A 22,540-nucleotide genomic window follows, 5' to 3' on the forward strand; every position below is an offset into this window, starting at 1 on the left:
TACCACTCAAAAATCCAACTGTACTAATGTAGAATAGACATTTGGTAGGCTAGGCCAAAGTCTAACCTCGTAGCACTATCTTTAGTTAGTAGCACTTTATCTACTTTTGCCACAATCTCGGTCTTAGAAATGTATTTGTGCCACATTTTTGTCCTGTAATTCAGGTGGAAACTACACAATAACTGGTGCTCACCTTTGCTAACAAAGGCTAAATTACGTACTAGTTGGCATATTGTAGCAAGAAAATTGCTAAATAGTTTCTTTCTCCCCAGAGAAGCAGAGCTTTATAGAACAATCTAATGGCTATTTCATTGCCAAGAAACCTGTAATTTTTGCATCGTTAAGACTTGTATTTAACGACCAAAATAATTGGGGTAATTTTTTGTTTATGATAAGTACTAATAAACTCAAAAGAAGCAAACATTGTAGATTACCAAATCCTCACTATTTGGTCTTCATATGAGCTGTAATATTCCCACATTACTATCCTTTAAAAGCAATCAATACATTAAATATAAACATATGGATAGTTAAAATTAGTAACAATGATTAAATCTAGATGGCTATATGTGTGCTCATAGTATTAGTCTTTAAACTTTTCTGTATTTGAAAAACATCATAATGAAAGGAGAGAGGTAACTTTATGTAATTACATACACTATAATCTATTTTATTTAAAAGGTACATCACAAAAACTGGAGGGAAATAAACCAAAATGTTAACAATGGCCATTTCTTGGTAATATTTTTTTCTCTCTTTAATATTTCTATAATTTTTCTAAAAACAAATCTTTCTTTTACAAAAAAATAAAATTTATGTCTTAAAAAGGAAACACATCACTGGGAAGACATACGATGTTGCTGCTCCCTAAGAAAGCATTTAATCTTTGAGTCCATAAAATTCTATCTCCACATAATTTTTATTATGGAGAATATTTAAGGTTGTAAAGCCATCTAAATACTGATGATACCGTTTAGTGCATATTTCATTGCAGGAAGAATTGCAGAAAATTTCCAGTGCTCCAGCTAAAGTTTAATTACAGAACTGAATTGAACAGAAAAATATAGGTTTTTAATTAAGATGATCTAGGATCCAACTCAAGCTGTGCTCTTTTATTATTTGTGTGAGTTTAGTGATATTACTTAAACTCTGTCCCACTTTTGATCTATAACATTAAAATAAGAAAATATACCTCCCAAGATTTTTGTGAGAATAAATTGAAAAAAAACTGTCTGTAAAGCTAAACATGGTGCTTGGTCCACATATTCTGTTCAGCTAAGAGCAGGCTAAAATATGAAATGAAATACTGAGCAGCTAGACCAATGTCTGACAAACAGCCAGCGCTGGATAAATTGTAATACATAGAACAGAATGATTTAACTTTTCCCATCATCTCTGGTTTCCTGCACAGAATGCCATGCCTCACTAGCATGGGAGTTCCAAGACAGCTGCTTCCCTGGTGGCAGGTAGCAAGCACATAAGGACACATGGCAAGGATGGAAATGTGTCGGGGTATGAACACAAGAATGGATTGAAAAATGAATGCCTGTAGACAGAAACGTCTTGTTCATAAATGCCAAGAAAAGATGAAAGAGTCTCTTTGGTCTCAGTAAGCATAGGCTGAGCTATTCCGGGGAGACAGCTTTGGCTGTCTTGGCCCTTCCAAGAGGGTGTAGTCACAGGGTAAATGGAACTGGCAGTCACTCTGTGGGCTTCTAAGATGCTCTGAACAGGCAAATCTCATCATGTGGTTTCTCCATTTAAAATCTGTCCGTGGTTTCACTTTGCCGCTAGGATAAAATCCAAACTCCTTCATAGGCCATCAGGCTTTCTGCTTCGCTCCCAGCTAGTCTCCTCCTGTCCCTCCACTACCTGGCTACATAAGACTTTTTTCAGTTCCTAAATACAACTGTGCAGTTTCTGACCTCCAAGTCTGAATCCATGAAGTTTCTTCTGCTTCAAACTCACATTTTATCCATTCATGATTCACTCCCCTTATGACTCTATCTATTGTGTGCATAACTTTCAGGTATCACCTTACATGTCACACTCTCCAGAACCTTCCTTGACAATTTAACCTTCTCCAAATTAACCCACCACTGGGGTGAGGTCAGAGGCCCTTCCTGTGTGTTCCCACAGCTCTCTATATTTGCTCGGGTGGCTTAGATGATAAAGAATACACCTGTAATGTGGGAGACCTGGGTTTGATCCCTGGGTTGGGAAGATCCCCTGGAGGAGGGCATGGCAACCCACTCCAGTATTCTTGCCTGGAGAATCCCCATGGACAGAGGAGCCTGTGTGGGCTACAGTCCATGGGGTCACAAAGAGTCAGACACACAGCACTGTGCTTCTTACACTGTAAGGTGGTTTCCTGGTCTTTCCACCACAATTGGAATGCCCAGGCCAATGCTTCAGCCTGTTTTTTTTAAATAACTGTACCACCAGTGCCTAGAATAATGTCTGGTTAGTAGTAGATGTCCCACAAATATTTGCTGAATAAATGAATGAATTTCCATATTTAAACTGCATTAAGTTCCATGAGGTCTGGTTTTGTGTCATTTCTTCTATTGTCAATATATAGTTCCTGCCACATGCTCTCTCTTTCATGTAGTATTCTCAAATATTTATCAAATAAATCAGCTTCATTTGATATTAGTTACCTATTCATATATCACATAAATGTTTATTTCTGGGATATATTGAGAACTGATCGGTATCAAATTTTTCAGTCATTTCACCTTTTATGAGTGTTTCCAAATTCTTGCCTTTACACTCAAATTATCCACTTAGCAACACTTAAACATCCTCTACTATTAATGATATAAAACATAAATAATACCAATTTCCATTTTTTCAAATTTCTTACTATCTACCTTCATCATTTCCGTTAATACCATTGTTATCACTAAGGCTAATATTTGTTCCGAGTATAGAATAAGCTTACCAAGGACCATCAATATCTCTAACACTTGGCTTTAATCAGAAACATAAAACAGACATCTGTATTAAGTTAAATCCCCTTTGAACCACCTCAAATCACCAAATGCCAAGAAAGAAGTACATTCTTATAACATCTGTGTACAGTCCTACCATACCTTGAATAAAAGCAATGCCAAAATATCTACCTCTTACATTTTCATAAGAATATGTATACAATAAAGTGGGGGTGAGAGGGTAGACGGGCATCAGAAATGTTATTAGCCATATACTGCTTCTTTGATTTTATAACACAAACATTAACGACACAGAGGCTAGTTTATTTCATTTTTGGTAAATGTATGTCTTTACAATAAACTCAGTGTTTACTTGCTGTTTATTAATTATACCAGTATTCACCAGTGGTTGACTCTTTATGTCCAACTAGGCTTTCAGGGTCATTTAATTTTTATTTAGTGCCTGAATTTGTAATGCTGAAAGCACTCCAAGTCTTCTCACTAGAGCAGAATCAGCCGCTAGGGACCCTGCTAAATCTGCACCAATCTGCAGCATTACTAATTGCTGACACCTTGATGGTGATCAATATGATTAGCAATGGTAACACCAGAGGCCAGTGTATAGCAAATGGGGCTGAAACTTAATGCAATTTGCTATGATGTCATAAAAGATTTGAAATTAATTTTAATTAATTTATTTTTATACCACCTAGTTTCAGAAAGGATTTATAACACCATCTAAGGGTACAGTAAACATAATCTAACAGTATTTAAACAAATAAGTAAGCGAGCCAAATATGGCATGAGAGAAATAAAGACGGGGCACACAGAGCTTGTCTTCCCTTACCTGTGTACTGCAAGCCCCTGTACTCGCTTATTGCCCCTGGAGGTTTTAAATTGGGCCAGTAATGGAACAGCATTTGCACAGCTGGAGGTTTCACTTGTGAAGGCCCATAGGCTATCACATACAAAAGATCCTAAAGAAAACAAGAAGCATGTTTTCACCAACATCATCAAATAAAAATAAAGGTAGCTCATTCAATATTACCAAAGCAGTGAAAATTCTAGTGGAGGGATTGAAGTGGTTAATTTCCCTGGAACTTCATCATCTAGGTGGCCTTTGCAGATTAAGTCACATTAGAATCTTCTTTTTATTATTTTCATGGGTGTTGTAAATAAGCCAGCCCTGGTAGTGTTCAGATGTACACTATCTTTTAACAAATTCTTTTCTATTCAGAATAATGGGGAAGATTTTAGAACGGCATAAAGCCAGTTTGCCAAACACTACATTTTTAAAAACATTTCCGTAAAACATATTTTTTAATAATTCACATCTATTTGAAAGAAGAAAGTTTCCCAAGAAACCTTTCAAATTAAATAAAACTGTCACATAGTACAGTATTTGCTAAATTCCACAAACGAGAGATATCCAATTACTGCTTCTGTCAAGTCACTCTGCTCTTCAAGTCTCATTTCTCCTCTAAATGATAAGTAATTAACCAGTAAGCAAAGAATTATAATTTGTACCACACCAAGATAATAAGACATCAATAAATTTGACCTAAACAATAGTTTTAACATGCAAACAACTTTTACTCTATTATATAAATTCAATTTGTGACTATGAGTTTAACGTGGCCCCAAACTTACTTTCCATACTTCCTGTTTATATTTCATGAGGCATTCCAATAATTGACAATGATACACTGAAAGGAAGAAAATATAATTGGTACATGAAATGTAAATACCAGACAAAAGATCCTGTGTAATAAACTATATTAGTAGGACTCTTCACTCTAATCATTAAATTAGAAATTGCTTATTTTCATGTATTCATACCTATCAAAAATCATATAAACCTTTGACTTTATCAAGTTTTATTTCAAGATCCCTGAAAAGTATTTTATTTATCTTATTAGCATAGGAAATATTAAGAAAACTCCCTAGGAATCATACTTTTATAATATAAACATATTAATGTAATTAAGAATGATGCAGGAAAAAAAATTGCTTAATCATAGTAAAAGTTCACATTAATTGAGTGTTCATTTTGTGCCAGGTATTGAGCTTAAGAGCTTTAAACATTATGTATTTCATAACCACCATGTTGCAGCTAGAGAACAAAGGTTTGGTTTTCTATCTTGCCCAAGTTTGGATAGATAGCAAGAACAGACTGATGGATTAGAAAAGAGGTCTTTTAGCACCAATTCATCTAGTTGAGGAATCCTTAAAAGCTATACAACGGCAAGCTTCTTTGATTTGCCAATGTTTACTTGTGGAAGAAAGATATTTTCACCCTAGTTAGATACATATTTGATATCTTCCCTAACCTATCTTCCAACCTTATCACAGCGCTGAAGCTGGTCTCCCTTTAGTCACCGATGACCTCTGAGTCGTTCAGCTCCATGGAGACTTTTCAGTCCACCTATCATTCGACCTTCATCAATTCAGCACTGCTGAACACCCTCTTTCCTTGACTTAACGACTGCCCCTCTCCCATTACCTGTGGCAGGCAGTGCTGTTGCTACTCAACTGCTGTAAGCAACCCTTTCTTCCTTGTTCAGCTCCCAGTACACAGACTGCAAAGCAGGACAATTTGCCAGATTTTGTTGCAGCTGGGAAAGCCACATGACTCAGTGCTGACAAGCAAGACGTAATGGAATCTGCTGGGGAGCTTCTGAGACTCATTTTTCCTCTTTGACAAAAGGAAAGAGGCACACCAGGAGACTTTTCTCTAATCATCCTGACTGATCTTATTTTTGATAGGATTTGATTGGATATATTTTTGAAACCCATTTTTTAGATATGGTTGTTTAAGAATATGGGCTTCCCGGGTGGCTTAGTGGTAAAGAATTCTCCTGCACTACAGGAGACATGGGTTTGATCCTTGAGTCAGGGAGATCTCCTGGAGAAGGAAATGGCAACCCACTGCAGTATTCTTGCCTGGTGAACTCCATGGACAGAGGAGCCTGGCCGGCTATAGTCCATGGGGTCGTAGAGAGTCAACACGACTTAGTGACTGAGCATGCATGCATGTAAGAATATTCACTGTGGCATATCTTGCAAACATGAGAAGAAATTCAAGAGAAACCCAAAGATGGCATCTCAGACCCCTGATACAGCTATCTCCAAGACTTCCTATTAAGTAACAACAAACATTTTTATAGCTTAAAGCCTATATTAAAAGCCAAACAGCTCTCTGTCTCCTTGGCAAGCTCCTCCTCTTCCATTTGGGCCAGTATCTGCTGGAGTTCCTGAAGGTCTGATCATAAATAAAATCCACTTTTCATTCTATGTCTCTCATGAGCAATGTCACACTCATATACAGCAATGCTTCAGAAATACTACAAGTTCCATTACAGACCATACCAAATACTGCAATAATGTGAATCATAAAAATTTTTTGGTTTCTTCAGGCATATAAAAGTTATGGTTGGAATATACAATAGTCTATTAAGGATGCAATAGCATTATATCTAAAATAAAACAATGAACACACCTCAATTGAAAAATATTTCATTGCTAAAAAATGCTAACCATCATTTGACAATGCAGAGACGCTACAAAACTTCGTAAAAAAACACAAGATCTGTGAAACATAGTAAAAGAAGATATGACTGTACAACTTGACTTATCATCTATATACAACTCAGTGTATAATAGCATTGAACATGAGGGCTCAAAGTTCATTAATTCTAGCCCAGAATTCTGTAACGGGTTAAAGACTCATAATACAACTTCTTAATTACTATTACCTCTTTTTTCCTGAAGGAAGCTGATTTATTTGCATTTTTGTGTTTTGCTGTTGTTCAGTTGCTCAGTCATGGCCGAATCATTGTAACCTCAGGAACTGCAGGATGTCAGACTTTCCTGTCCTTCACTATATCCTGGAGTTTGCTCAAACTCATGTTAATTGACTCAGTGATGCCATCCAACCATCTCATCCTCTGTTGCCCACTTCCCCTCCTGCTCTCAATCTTTCCCAGCATCAAGGTCTTTTCCAAGGAGTTGGTTCTTTGCATCAGGTGGCCAAAGTATTGGAACTTCAACATCAGTCCTTCCAATGGAATTCAGGGTTGATTTTCTTTGGGATTGACTGGTTTTATATCCTTGCTATCCAAGGGACTCTCAAGAGTTTTCTCCAATACCACAGTTCAAAAGCATCATTTCTTTGGCACTCAGCCTTCTTTATGGTCCAACTCTCACATCTGGACATGACTACTGGAAAAACCATAGCTTTGACTAGATGGACCTTTGTCAACAAAGTGATGTCTCTGCTTTTTAATATGCTGTCTAGGTTTGTCATAACCTTTCTTCCAAGAAAAAACATCTTTTAATTTCATGGCTGCAGTCAGCATTCGCAGTGATTTTGGAGTCCAAGAAAATAAAGCCTGTCACTGTTTCCATTTTTTTTCCCATCTATTTTCCAAGAACTGAGGGGACTGGATGCAATGATCTTAGTTTTTTGAATGTTGAGCTTTAAGGCAGATTTTTCACTCTCCTCTCTCACTTTAATCAACAGGTTCTTCGATTCCTCTTCACTTTCTTCCATAAGGATGGTGTCATCTGCATATCTGAGGTTATTGATATTTCTCCCAACAATCTTAATTCCAGCTTCAGCTTCATCCAGTGTAGCGTTTCATATGATGTACTCTGCACTCAATATGCCAGCAAGTTTGGAAAACTCAACAGGGGCCACAAGACTGGAAAAGGTCAGTTTTCATTCCAATACCAAAGAAGGGCAATGCCAAAGAATATTCAAACTACCACACAATTGCACTCAATTCACATGCTAGCAAAGTAATGGCCAAAATCCTCCAAGCAAGGTTTCGACAGAACGTGAACCAAGAACTTACAAATGTACAAGCTGGATTTAGAAAAGGCAGAGAAACCAGAGATCAAATTGCCAACATCCGTTGGATCATAGAAAAAGCAAGAGAGTTCCAGAAAAAAGTCTGCTTAACTGGCTATGCTAAAGCCTTTGACTATTTGGATCACAACAAACTGTGGCAAATTCTTAACTAGACAGGAATACCAGACCTCCTTACCTGCCTCCTGAGAAACCTGTATGCAGGTCAAGAAGCAACAGGTAGAACTGGACATGGAACAACAGACTGGTTCCAAATTGGGAAAGGAGTATGTCAAGGCTGTATATGTCACCTGCTTATTTAACTTCCATGCAGAGTACATCATCTGAAATGCCAGGCAGGATTAAGCACAAGCTGGAATCAAGATTGCTGGGAGAAAAACCAAGAACTTCAGATATGCAGATGACACCACCCTTATGGCAAAAAATGAAGAGGAACTAAAGAGCCTCTTGATGAAAGTGAAAGAAGAGAGTGGAAAAGCTGACTTAAAAGTCAACATTCAAAAAACTAAGATCATGGCATCCAGTCCCATCACTTCATGTCAAATAGATGGGGAAACAATGAAAACAGTGACAGACTTGGGCTCCAAAACCACTGTAGATGGTAACTGCAGCCATGAAATTAAACTATTTTTAATGAATTTCATGAAATGAAATTTAAAGATGCAAGCTCCGAGAGTTGGTGATGGACTGGAAAGCCTGGTGTGCTGCAGTTCATGGGATCACAAACAGACACGGCAGAGTGATTGAACTGAACTCTTCTGTCTTTTCTAAATCCAGTTTGTACATTTGGAAGTTCTCAGTTCATGTACTGTTGAAGCCTAGCTTGAAGGATTTTCAGCATTACCTTGCTGGTATGTGAAATGAGTGCAATTGTATAGTAGTTTGAATATTCTTTGGCATTGGAATAAAAACTGACCTTTTCCAGTCCTGTGGTCACTACTGAGGTTTCCAAATTCACTGGCATATTGAGTGCAACACTTTAGCACCAGCATCTTTTAGGATTTGAAATAGCTCAGAAGGATTTCCATCACCTCCACTAGCTTTCTTCATAGTAATGCTTCCTAAGGCCCACTTGAATTCATACTCCAGGATGTCTGGCTCTAGGTGAGTGATCATACCACTGTGGTTATCCAGGTCATTAAGATCTTTCTTGTACAGTTCTTCTGTGTATTCTTGCCACCTCTTCTTAATCTCTTCTGCCTCTGTTAGGTCCATACCATTTTTGTCCTTTATGGTGCCCATTTGCATGAAATTTTCCCTTGGTATCTCTAATTTTCTTGAAGAGATCTTGACGAGATCTCTCCCCATTCTATTGTTTTCTTCTATTTCTTTACAATGTTCCTTTAGGAAGGCTTTTATCTCTCTTTGCTATTCTCTGGAACTCTGCATTCAAATGGGTATATCTTTCCTTGTCTCCTTTGCCTTTCTCTTCGCTTCTTTTCTCAACTATTTGTAAGGTCTCCTCAGACAACCATTTTGCCTTTTTGCATTTCTCTTTCTTGGGGATGGTTTTGATCACCACCTCCTATACAATGTCATGAACCTCCGTCCATAGTTCTTTTGGCACTCTGTCTATCAGATCTAAACCCTTGAATCTATTTGTCACTTCCACTGTATAGTCATCAGGGATTTGATTTAGGTCATACCTGAATGATCTAGTGGTTTACCCTACTTTCTTCAATTTAAGTCTGAATTTTGCAATAAGGGGTTCATGATCTGAGCCACAGTCAGCTCCCAGTCTTGTTTTTGCTGACTGTATAGAGTTTCTCCATCTTCAGCTGCAAAGAATATAATCAGTCTGATTTCGGTGTTGACCATCTGGTGATGTCCCTGTGTAGAGTTGTCTCTTCTGTTGTTGGAAGAGGGTTTTTGCTATGACCAGTGCATTCTCTTTGTAAAACTCTGTTATCCTTTGCCCTGCTTCATTTTGTACTCCAAGGCCAAACTTGCCTGTTATTCCAGATATCTCTTGACTTCTTTCTTTTGCATTCCAGTCCCCTATGATGAAAAGGACGTCTTTTTTTGGTGTTAGTTCTACAAAGTCTTGTAAGTATTCATAGAACCGTTCAACTTCAGCTTCTTCGGCATTAGTGGTTGAGGCAAAGACTTCAATTACTGTGATATTGAATGGTTTTCCTTGGAAGTGAACTGAGATCATTCTGTAGTTTTTGAGATTGTACCCAAATACTGCATTTCAGACTCTTTTGTTGACAATGAGGGGTACTCCATTTCTTCTAAGGGATTCTTGCCCACAGTAGTAGATATAATAGCCATCTGAATTAAGTCGCCTATTCCTGTCTACTTTAGTTCATTGATTCCTAAACTCTTGATGTTCACTCTTGCCATCTCCTGTTTGACCAATTCCAATTTTTTAGGACATAGAGAATTACTACTGAGGTTATGTGTAGGTTTTCCCCCCAGTGTTATTGAGATATAACTGACATACAACAATGTATTAGTCCAAGGTATATCATCTTCTCTCAAATATTTTAAAGACTCCTTGAACATAACATGTCCAAAATAGACCTCATGATCTTCCCTTAGAAGCCTGGTCTTTCTCTTCCAGTGTCTTCTTTCTCAGGGATATCCAATATGTCACCAAACCCTAACAATTTTTACTTCCTGAATAGCTCTCAGATATATCCACTTTTCTTGGCCTCAATCAACCCTGGCTTTTACATGTATAGACAAATGCAATGGCCTCCTCATGGGTCAATCTGTATCCACTCTGGCTCCTTTTATTCCATTCTAAGCTGCAGCTAGGGTGACACATACGTGCGTGCACGCTCAGTCGCTCAGTCATGTCTGACTTTGTGTGACCCTGTGGACCGTAGCCCACCAGGCACCTCTGCCCATGGGATTCTCCAGACAAGAATTCTGGAGTGGGTTGCCATCACCTCCTCCAGGGTGTCTTCGCAAGCCAGGGATTTAACCAGCGTCTCCTGCATTGGCAGGCAGATTCTTTATCACTGGGCCACCTGGGAAATCCCAGTGACACACACACAAACACTCAGTCTTTCAGTACCTCCCCATTAGACTCAGGATGAGCGCAGGACTCCCAGAGCCCACAGCATCCTGCGTGTTCTAACCTGTGGGTGTCTACAGTCTCGTCTCACACCAGGCAGCCCTCACTCTGAGCTCCAGCTACAGTGACCTGTCAGTCCCACCTGCGTGCAAGTTTCCCTTCTGACACATAAGAGCCCTCTGCCTGGAAAGCTCCACTCCCTGATAGGCCTTGTTAATGCTACTCATCCATCAGTCCTCAGACCAAAGGTTTTACTCCCAGAAAAGCTTTCCCTAATCTCTTCAATAAAAGAAAAATCCCCTTTTATAGGGTCTCATCATAGCACAATGTACATCATTCAAAGCACTTGTCACAATCGAAACTGGACACTTGCTTGTGTAATTATTTGGTTAATATATTCTCCCTCCACCACATGATAGGCTTCACAAAGAGAGAGGAGGGGTTGCACCAAGCAGATACTCAGTAACTGCTTGTTGAGTTTATAAATGGTCCTCTAGATTGGGAACTGTGTGAAGCCATGACTGCTTTCTCTGGTCTGGGGTACTTTCTCTTCCACAGGGTCTGCTCTTCTCCTTGTATTTGCTACACGAACCTTGTTCACAGGAGGCCACTGACTATCCATGAACAGACCCAGAGAGTCCCTTTATTTAAACTGCCTCCTCTCCCAGAATGCCCCACTTACCCCGTCAATCAAAATTCTATACGATTTTAAGACCCATGATCAAGTGGCACAAAGCCTTTCCTGATCATTTCAACCCATACAGTTCTCTCCTCTGATGAATTAACAGTATCCATAGAATTTATTCGGTACTTTTTACATACTACTTTACATTGTAAATTAATCATTTATGTGAATAAGCCTAATCTTCCCAATTAGACATAAGCTCCATAGCAAGCACCATGTCTAACATTTCAGGGTGGTTTTCACAGTGCTGAGCACAGAGGAATGTACACAGGAGTTACGCAATGAATTCCTGGTACCTGAGCAAGAACTCGGCTCTATTCCTGATATACAATCAGGTACAAGGATCAAGCTTCCACTGGCTATCTCCCCCAATAAAAGTTCAAAGGATAATAATGTCCTACCCACTTAGTCACAGAGAGCCCCCTGGTGGACAGCACCTCACTTCTTCCGTTTCCCCCATCACCAGATTAACTTGCTGTCCCACATGTCATTCTTAGTATAGAATAGCTGGCTATACACGTCCCCCCATGAACAGATGAAGACACGGATTTAGAAATAACAGAAGTAACACTATTTGATAGCAGTGGTTTCCCAATGAAACATTCAACTCCAAGAAGACAATGGCAGATTGTAGAGATCCGTGTTTCCATTTACTGAGCAGTGTCCATGATGTGCCACGTCATTATGCTGACGAAGCACATCACACAGACCTAAGCCATTAAATCCTCACAACAACATTTGTAGTTATTGCAGGAAGAATTATTTCCATTTCGGAAGTGAGAAAACTTAGTTTTAGGGAAGTTGAAGAACTTGCTCATGGTTAAGCTAGCTGGCAATTTGTGCTGAACTCAGATGTGAACTCACATACCCTTAACCTCAAAGCACATGATTCTACCCGACCTGCTAAACTGCCTCCCAACGTGGAAATTAGGACCGAAGCCTGATGCAGAGTTTAGTTAACTAACTAGATTCTCAGAGACTTAGATAATTAACTAGAGACTTTAACGAACTAGATTCATTATATTCTAATAAATATAAATGACATTATGAGGATCCTTTAAGCCAAATAGAGATATGAGATATAACTTCCTCCAAATATATATTTTAATTAAACTCATATAATAATCATAAGGGATTTCATATTTGAAGGATGATATTCCAGATTAAGAAACATTAAGATTTTGAAATGAAAAGAAAAAATTGGTTTCCTCATCCTGAGTCAAAAACTCAATTATTACTCATTATGTAATTAAGTAGAAGGTCAAAAACAGGGCCCCCAAATTTGTCTACTAATGAAAATAAACATTGAGATCATGTCTTAGCATGTGACTCCAATAGTCAGCCTCTTTTAGGTTAGTTTCCTGAAGTTCATCTGCAGTGACCCTAATAAACGGAAATCAAACAAAGTATATCAGATTAAATCTGCTTAACATTACTAGTAATCAAAGAAACACAAATCAAAATGAGATATTGTTTTTTATCTAGTCATCTCTACACAAATGTTATAGCACTCTATAACAGGGTACAGTGTATTTTCATACATAATTAGTGGGAATATTGAAAATTTTTTCAAGCCCTTCAACCCATTAATCCCTCTTTTATGAACTTACTCTAAGGAAACAGTCACAAATATAATAAAAGATTTACGTGCAAGGATATTCGTGTGGTATTAGAGTAGCAAATTCATAAAATATTCACAGTGGTCATCTGTAGTTCTTAGAACTGCAGGTGATTGTTTTTATTTTTATTATTATTATTTTATTTTTATTTCAATCATTGAATTATTTCTATATACTTATATTCAAGCCATTTCCAGTCAGTGTTCTAAAACTGTTCTCCAATATTCTAAAAATATCACTAGCCAATAAGATTACTACTAACATCCAGAGGCAAGTAAAACTTATTTCAATTTTAAAATCTGTTTTCTAACACAACTCCAGTTGTCTATTCACCAAAAGAAAATCTAAGAATTTCTAGTTTGCCTATTTGATATCTTATTCAATTACTGGTCTTGGAATTAATAAATCCATCCAAATTTCCACTTACCTGGGTTGGATGTGTACTGCATTGCAATCATTAGCATGGATGATGCAGAGAGATTAACATGGGCAGGAACGCCTTCTCTCCTTGAGGAACCCACTAAAACCAAAATTATTTTGATTAGACACAATTTATACATATGTATTTGTATATTTATATTTATTTATATATTTTGTTACTACTTTGCATAGGGCAAGAGAGCTGAAAAGAAACTTGAAAAAATCAATAGAAGTTTTGCATAAATGAAATCACAAAATTTGTCCTGGCACACAAACACTACCGTAGTCTTTATCATAGGCATATTTAGTGAGAATCTTCAAGGAGCAGGAATAATGCCAGAATGTAGTGCAATAGTTACATCAGAATTTTACTTAGATGTGATCTCTGTTTCCAATATGTTTTTATCTAGGTAGAAAAGAAAGAAAAAACAAAATCCTCTGTGTATCCAAATACAATGCATGTTGAAGTTTATCCCAATAAGAAAGTAAAAATAAAAGGTTTTTTAACACAACTTGAATGTATTAAGAGATGCAGCTGAAAGAGTCTACTTATAATGGGCACTATATTCACTTAGTAACAAACACAAATTTTAAATCATGCATAATAAAAAATAGTATATTAATTTAAAAATTATTTTCAACTCTCACTTATCATTAAACAATTTTATTCAAACCTTCACATGTAACTTCAGCAACAGCAGCTTAATTGCCATGACAATCACTCTTTTACTTTTCCAGAGCTTACTATTTTCATATCCACCTGAGTTGTTTGAAATAAAGTACTTTTTGAATCTGTGAATAATGCTGTTGCTGGACATTTTATCCTGTCCCACAGTATTCAATCACAAGGTCAGTTGGATTCTTCAAAATTCATCTTATAGCAGTAAAATTGTGAATGCCATGTGATAACCACTTACACATTGCTTTCAAGACATCTTTAAGTGGCCTGTTTACAAAGACATCCAACACTGTTTCAAATCTCTCTTTTTTAATGAGTGTATCAGGTAACCTCTATAAGCATCCAGAACTAGCTCTGACGGAGGTCACTTGAGGTAACATGTTGTCTCCAGTGTACTTTATTATTCTAAGCACAGTAACAGAGAGGGCCCACAGTAGAGAAACTTTACAAGGACTCAAATAGAAAATAGAATTCCTTTTCTGGGATAATTGCAGAAATAGCAGAAATCTTGCCTTATAGTTGGGCTGCTGTGGCAAATTGTCAGGAAAGCACAAACAGAACAGTAGATAGTGAATAAACACGCTCATAAAGTCAACTCTCAACTTCCAACACAGACTGCAGAAGACCACCAACACAGCCAACAAGAAAAAAGCAGAGAGCCCTAAAATCTGTCTTATTTTAAAACATTAAAGTGCAATGTGTAGGAATAATATCTCACCTACAGCCAAAAAGAATAAGGTAACATAATAAAACACATGTATAAAAGAAGTATTAAAGCACTAAAAGAGGTTTATCATATAATGAAGAAGACAAAAAAAAATTTAACATGATTCTCTTTTAATTTACATTTTAAAAATGAGCACCACAAGGGACACTGTGGCCATTACAATAGTTTACAGAAACACACAAACAAATAAAATGGATCTATAATTGAGTCCCATTTACCTGAGTTGGTTTTTATGAATCACTTACTTCTGGGATGCTGCTAACCCACCAAGCCAGTGATAATCAGGAACAAAAATTAGCTCGGTTATACAATATAAATAAATATTAATACTTATACAAAGACATGAAGATCAGTTCACTGATCTTAGATGTTAAAGTTGATGAACTAAGTAATCAAGGGAAAAAATCTTTGGGCCAAATTCAGACTTTAGCCAAGGAGCTTGTTCAAATTGGGCTTCCCTGCTCAGACAGTAAAGAATCTGCCTGAAACACAGGAGACTCAGGTCCAATCCCTGGGGGAAGATTCCCTGGAGGAGGGCATGACAACCCACTCCAGTATTCTTGCCTGGAGAATCCCACGGACAGAGGAGCCTAGAGGGCTATAGTCCATAGGGCCACAAAGAGTTGGACATGACTGAATGGCTGATACTAATACTTGTTCAAATTCAGCTTCAGGGGACCCATATCTAGAGAGTCTAACTCAGTTGAGAAGCAGGAAAGCTGTGTTTAATAAAGACATCAAATGATTCTGACCAAGTGGACCTTGGAGCTACATTTGAGAAGTACTACTAGAGGGATGAGAATAAGAAAGGATATACTTCTGGGGCAGCTCAGTGGTTAAGACTCTGCCTTCCAATGCAGGGGATGCAGGTTCGTTCCTTGGTTGGGGAACTAAGATACCATATGTCGCAGTGTGCAGCCAAAAATTTTAAATAAATAAAACTTGGGAAAAAAAGAAAGGAAATATTTAATAAGGTGTCCAGATGTGCGAGGAATAATTGCACACCCTTGGGTTCTTTGGTTAAAGGGGAGAAAAGCAAAAGAAAGTGTAGCCTTCAACATAGGCAAGGAAAAATAATTATGTGTATACTATATCCATTCCTTTGGGGACAAGTGTCTCACCTTTGTTTAAATTAATTTCAAACTTAAATTAGAAGTGTTTCTTAAAAATGAGAACTACTATTAAGGGAGGCTGAGAATCACTGTGCCTGGAGACACAGTGGGAGAGATGCCCAAATATCTCAGATGATTTAGGTGAAGTTCATTTGGAGAACAGTCCAAATGGCTTGGTGACTTTTGGATGTCCCTCCTAACCCCTACAAATCCATGCTCTCCCTCAAGAAAGGTCAGCACCAAAGCCAAGAGTGTTCCCCTGACTCAAGCCCTCCGAAACCAACTCCAGCACTTCTTTAAGTAGACTGTGCCTTGCAATTTCTTAGTCTTCTAATGGACTGAACAAAGTCACCACAATTCCAATTTAATAAACATGCAGAGACACACATCATTTATTGAATCTTGTTAAAAAGGCATGACGCAAACAGACATGCAGCTTGTCCTCATGAGGATGTATAAGGTCAAAGCTGCATACAATGGAAGGAACCAGAGAATTAATCAAAATAAGGAAATTTTACATGCAATATTGTGCTCAGGAAATACAATTAAGTCTTAAGACCAATTCCTCTTAAGACCTGATCCTCTTAGCACTACCAAAACAATTACTATATCATCCCCTCCTTCTATGAACAACAACAATTTCTTAATCTGTTCCTGCATTTTATAATTCCTAATACATTATCAGAAATAGCTCTTATATGATTCTCCGCAAAAAAAAAGTATAGCGGAAAGCCATTTTATAAAAGAGAAATCAAATTTTGCACAAGAATACCAACCTAATTATTAGGACTATGGCCTAAGTCACTTGACTTCATAGTTAATGCTCTAGTCACTTAGTCACACAGTATTTTTTCAGTATCTCCTACATACGAGGCATTATTCTAGACACTGGGACACAGCTGTGTATAAGACAGGCAAGTCTTTGTCTTTATGAAGCTTAAATGCTAGAATTGTGCTGTACAATATAGTAGCCACATGTGGTTAAATTTAAACCAATCAAAAGTAAATCAGGCATAGTGGTAAGAATCTACCTGCCAACGCAGCAGACATGGGTTTGATCCCTGGTCCAGGAAGATTCCACATGCCGTGCAGCAACTAAGCCCATGAGCCACAACAACTGGGCCTGTGCTCTGGAGTCCACAAGCCCCAACTCCTGGGCCCTTGCCCTGCAATAAGAGAAGCCAGCGCACCACAGAGAAGAGTAGCCCCCGCTCTTCGCAACTAGAGAAGGCCCACATGCAGCAACAAAGACCCAGCACAGCCATAAATAAAAAATAAATCTTAAAAAGTAAGCTAAGTTAAAAATGCAGTTCCTCTGTCTCATTAGATATATTTCAAGTGTTCTGTTCCCACGTGTGGCTAGTGGCTATTCTATTGAATAGCGCAGGATTTTAAATAACCTTTCCATGACTGCAGACAGTTCTGTTGTGTTATTCTAGAGGAACAGGAAACAAATACCTGTGAAGAAATATAAAGCAGGGCAAGGGAATAGGTAGAAAATGATGGAAGGTCCTGTTTGAGCTTGAAGGTAAAGAAGGGCCTCTGGGAAGCCGTACTACTGGAGCTGAGACTTGAAGGGAGTGAGCAAGCAAATCATGTGACCATCTGCAAGAAGGGCTTGTGAGACAGAGGAAAAAAGCCTGGAGCAAAAGCAAAACCTGGTGCCTTTATGAAACTGCAGCAAGGCCAATATGAGCCCAGCAGAGCAAACGCTAGCGGAGGCAGGGGATGAAGCAGTAAGATAAGCTGGGGCCAGATAGCAAGGCAGAGGCGCTGAATTTGATTTGCAGGAGTGATGGGAAGCTACTAGTTGTTTTCAAGAAGGAAATGACATAATTTGATTTCCATGTTTGGAGGACAGCTCTGGCTTTTTGGTGGAGAGCAGGCTCTGGGAGGGCTAAGAGTAGAGGCTGGGAGACCAGCTCAGAAGTTATTGGATGCTGTCTACCTTTTTAAGGGGTACAGAGAAGGGAATCACCTGGGAAGAAAAAAAACATTCTGATGCCAGTTCTGCTATATGACAGAATCATTTCCTGTGCTGCCTGGATTAGCAAGTGGCCTCTGTTTGTGTACGCAGAGGTAACTGTGCTCCCTGAGACAGGGTTTGAGCATAAGATACCTGTGCTGTCAGGTCATATGGGTTCAACAAAAGATACCATGACCCTGAAGTCTATGCAGCATTAAAATATATGCTAAGATTGGTAGATAAATAAAAAGTCATAGAGACAGGATTGCCCATCAACACAAGAGGTGTTCTGTCAGGTTCTATGAGATCAAAAACTGGTATAACAATTACTGTTATTATATGACACACTCTCAGGAAAAATTCCCAAGCCCCAGCAGATGGCCCCTTATTTCAAGCAATATTTAAGATGATGAAATGTCATGTCACCATGTAATTTTGAGCAGAATATTGGAAAGGGTTGCAATGAGATTTGACACATCTGTCCTTTGACTGTGTGTTTTGGTCTGTTATAAACTGGTATAACATCGGACAACATTCAAAGGCCATTATCATATGTTATGCCACGGCCTTCAGAACAAACACTGTGATGTAGACAGGAACGTTACAATTATTCACAAATTTACAGCTAAAGAAACTAAAGTTAGATGAGATTGTGAGATCTGCCAACAATCAAAAGACTTCATTTCAGTGCTTCTGGATTCTTATTCCAAAATATTTCTCATAATTCAATATTAAAGCTCCTAAAGTATACTATTATATAGAATTGATGCTTTTGAATTTTGGTTGGAGAAGACTCTTGAGAGTCCCTTGAACTGCATGGAGATCAAACCAGTCAATCCTGAAGGAAATCAACCCTGAATATTCATTGGAAGGACTGATGCTGAAGCTGAAACTCCAATACTTTGGCCACCTGATGTGAAGAGCCAACTCACTAGAAAAGACCTTGAGGCTAGGAAAGATTGAAGGCAAAAGAAGGGACGGCAGAAAATGAGATGGTTAGATAGCATCACCAACTCAAAGGACATGAGTCTGAGCAAATTCCAGAGACAGCAGAGGACAGGGAAGCCTGGCATGCTGCAGTCCATGGGGTCACAGAGAGCGGGACATGACGTAGTGACTGAACAACAAAAAAGTATAGTAATATCTACCTTACAAAAACAGTCATTAGCTAATAAAACATTTTATATATAAAATACTACTTAAATTCATTAATATCTTACACTGGTATTTTACTGTGTTTTTTTCTATTATATTTACTTATTAGTGTTTGGAAGATCATAGAACATAATATGCATCCTCTGTAGCAGCAGTAGAACAAAAAAATGATACAGGGCCAAAGGCTTAGAAGCAGATATTCAATTAAATCATACAGTTGCTTTTAATTCCATGCAAAGATCTAAATGAACCTTTGTTGTCTAAGGGTAAGTGACTTTTGAGGAAATTAAAGTTGGAAAAGAAACTAGATGAGACTACAGTTCAGGATGCCAAGATACCACTAGAAGGATCTTTCACAGATATAACTGTTCAGCTTTATTATTTGCTTTAAAATAACGTATGCTACATCAAATAATGTTCATTTGGGACCTCTTTTCCTTTTTTCTGCCAACATCCAAACTTCAGTTTGGTGCACAATCACAGAACCTTCGTGGAAAAAGAGAGATTTCCATGGTGAAATGCAAATAACTTTCTCATTCTTAATAATTCCTTTATATTTATGTATATGTATATTACACAAAGCCTATTGCACACATATGGAATTAAAACAAGTGTATCTTAATATATATACAATATATATATATCTTAATATATATACAATCTTAATATATATAAAATAAAAACAAGTGTATCTTAATATATATATAATATATTGTATATATATACAATAATGTATATACATTTGTATATACTATATATATATATAAGATACATATTTACCAATATATATCTTTATATATACAAGGCAATAACAAAAAAGGTTATATCAAAGAAAGTTTTATAATAAATTACACTTTGCTTTGCAGCACCTCAAAGGAATTATTTAAAATAAAAGCACAGTACTTGGTTTATTGACAAAAATGGCGTAATAGATTTAACTGATATACATACAGGGCTTTTCAACTGAAAGAGCTGCAATCCCTCATTAGGTCTGCTTGAGAGTTCAGAGTTTCATCTCCTAAGTCCTTAATGATATTATCATTTAACACCTGAAAAACTGTCGTGTACTACATTTGACCTTGCAAATATTGTACCAAAGAGGTAAAAGCTTTTTTGTCTTAAAGACTTTATCAAGTACTCAGAAAATGCAATGTCCTTTATCTCAGGCCTTAAATAAAAATATTCCCATAGAAATTAAATGCTCCCCTCTAGTTCTGGTCAGAAATTTTGAACACGGAAACAACTTCCCAAAATAAAACCAACATGGATACAAGCAACAGACACACATTCTCACATCGATTCAGTTTGATACGATTAATTTGGAACCCAATTCCCTCCATCTTTGGATCTGTGTCCTTTTTATCTACTCTGGGAAAAAATAAGGACAAAAGAAACACCTGAATCATTTAACAGAATTGGCTTTAAAGGTAAGTACCACAACTTATTCTCAAAGATTTAAAGATGACAAAGATTGGCTACATTCGAATCTCAGGAATAGTGACAAGAAATGAAACAGTCAAAACTAAGAGACTAAAACCAGAGGAACCAAATAAATGAACCAGATCAGCGATTGCATTGAAAGAATATATGCCTGTTACATAAAAAAAGATTGATGTTATTTAACCTAGAATAATTAAGCTAGAAATAACCTTAGAGATGGAACATTTTTTCTAAACCTCTCCTTCACAGTTAAAGAAGAATGAAATGATTTGTCCCTACCCTTTAAATAAATACCAAGCTAATTCACTAACAATTGCAATTTTCACACAGATTTTATAAATTCAACTTATAATTTTGTTTCCCTCAGTTGCCAAGGCTTACACATTTAAATAAGTGAGGATTCCAACGTGACTACAGGCTATGTTTTAGAGTACATTTCTAAGTAGAAACTAATAATCCAGGATGAAGAAACAAGTTGCCAGTTGTCACATGCTCAGTCACTCCTAAGTATAACCCCAAGGGCCTGATATATGTAGTACCTCTTCCAAAAGTACTATTTCTAAGAAGGATGGATATAGTGAGTTACACTCAGAAAGATACAGACCCAACTGCTACTCTTTTCTTTTTAAAGCCTCTGCTTAAGCTTAACTGTCAACATACTTCTAAAAAAAATACAACTTTACAATTCTAAGGCTGTATCCATGAGTACTTTGTCAACAGAGTTACACAAAATGAAAAAAGAGAACTAAATTAAATATTCTAAAACAGAATTAAATATTCTATTACTTGAACAGTATAATCAGTCTGCTCATTTTTAATAGCTATGTAATTTAGGCAGAAGTCAGACTCTATTTTAAAGACATGAAAATTACAATTCCACAGCTAAAATTAAACTCAAGTGTAAAACAAGTAAATGAGGCTCAAAGGTACATTTGTTTACCAATCGTTACTACAAAGCGACAACTTTAATACAATTGTTAAGTGCATAACAGTAAAAACTGATCTCTAGGAACTGAATGTGACCAACACAGGCATTATTATAGAATGAGAGTTGAGAGAAGGAGAGAAGTAAACCAACACTTATTGAACACTAGGCATTATGCCAGCACCCTACCAATGCTCCAATCAATCATCTCAATTGTCACAGCAACCTTATGAGGCAGTATTATCACTGTTCTCACTTTGCAAACAGAAAGGTTAGGTGACTTGCCTAAGCTCATACAGCTAGTTGGTAGCACAGCTGTGATTTGAATCTATATCTGTTTGATTCCTAAACCCATAATCTTTTCAGATTATCTACTGAAACATAGATTAATTAATCATGTATTTCTTTAAAAAAAATACTTTAGAAGGATTTTGATCATAAAAATCACAACCCAACTTCTTTTTTTTCTCTCTGTTACCACATCTGGATAACAAGCCTGCAGAAATAAGCTTATAAAAATGAAGCAGAATTCAAATTGAATCCATGTTATAATAGTACCTGGCACATGAGTTGGAAGCTTTTGCTTTTTTCATAGTGTTCGCATAAACTTTGACTCACTATGTCATCACAACACTCTTGTGAGGGAAAGCTGATACTATCATCACCCTGGAGACGAGGTTTAACTATATGAGCTGCTGATCTCACAGAGCAGATTACGGACAGAAGTGAGACTAAAGAATATCTAGATACCCTGACTCTATCCATTGTTCCTCCCAGCACACCCTGCTGCCTTCAGATGCAAAAGATAAGAATTTCTACATCCCAGACAACATTTTTCTCCGTCTTTTTTTCTAAAGTTGCAAAAAATACTCTAATTTATATGTAGGAAATGTAGACTGTGCTTTGACTCGTTCTCTCTTCCTATTCTGTAAGATCAAACTATGTGCATAAAATAATTCTAAGGTATTATTGTCTTTTCATGTC

General features: G+C 37.3%; 1 protein-coding gene across 7 annotated transcripts in view; it reads right to left on the reverse strand.

Moving 5' to 3' along the window:
• The window catches only part of UNC79 (unc-79 subunit of NALCN channel complex), a 277,121-nt gene that overhangs the window by 189,658 nt on the left and 64,923 nt on the right, over positions 1 to 22,540 (reverse strand). For all 7 annotated transcript variants that reach the window (XM_086363153.1, XM_086363156.1, XM_086363150.1 and 4 more), the window contains 3 exons: positions 13,560 to 13,652; positions 4,584 to 4,639; positions 3,781 to 3,910 (listed from right to left, as the gene is read on the reverse strand). In XM_086363153.1, coding sequence (XP_086219279.1) covers positions 3,781 to 3,910; positions 4,584 to 4,639; positions 13,560 to 13,652 — 279 coding nt within the window. Of the gene's footprint in view, positions 1 to 3,780; positions 3,911 to 4,583; positions 4,640 to 13,559; positions 13,653 to 22,540 lie in introns of those variants that run through there.

This window comes from Bos grunniens, chromosome 21, assembly GCF_055505025.1.
Source record: "Bos grunniens cultivar Pamir isolate PY7600 chromosome 21, Bosgru_T2T1.0, whole genome shotgun sequence".
Lineage (NCBI taxonomy): Eukaryota > Metazoa > Chordata > Mammalia > Artiodactyla > Bovidae > Bos > Bos grunniens.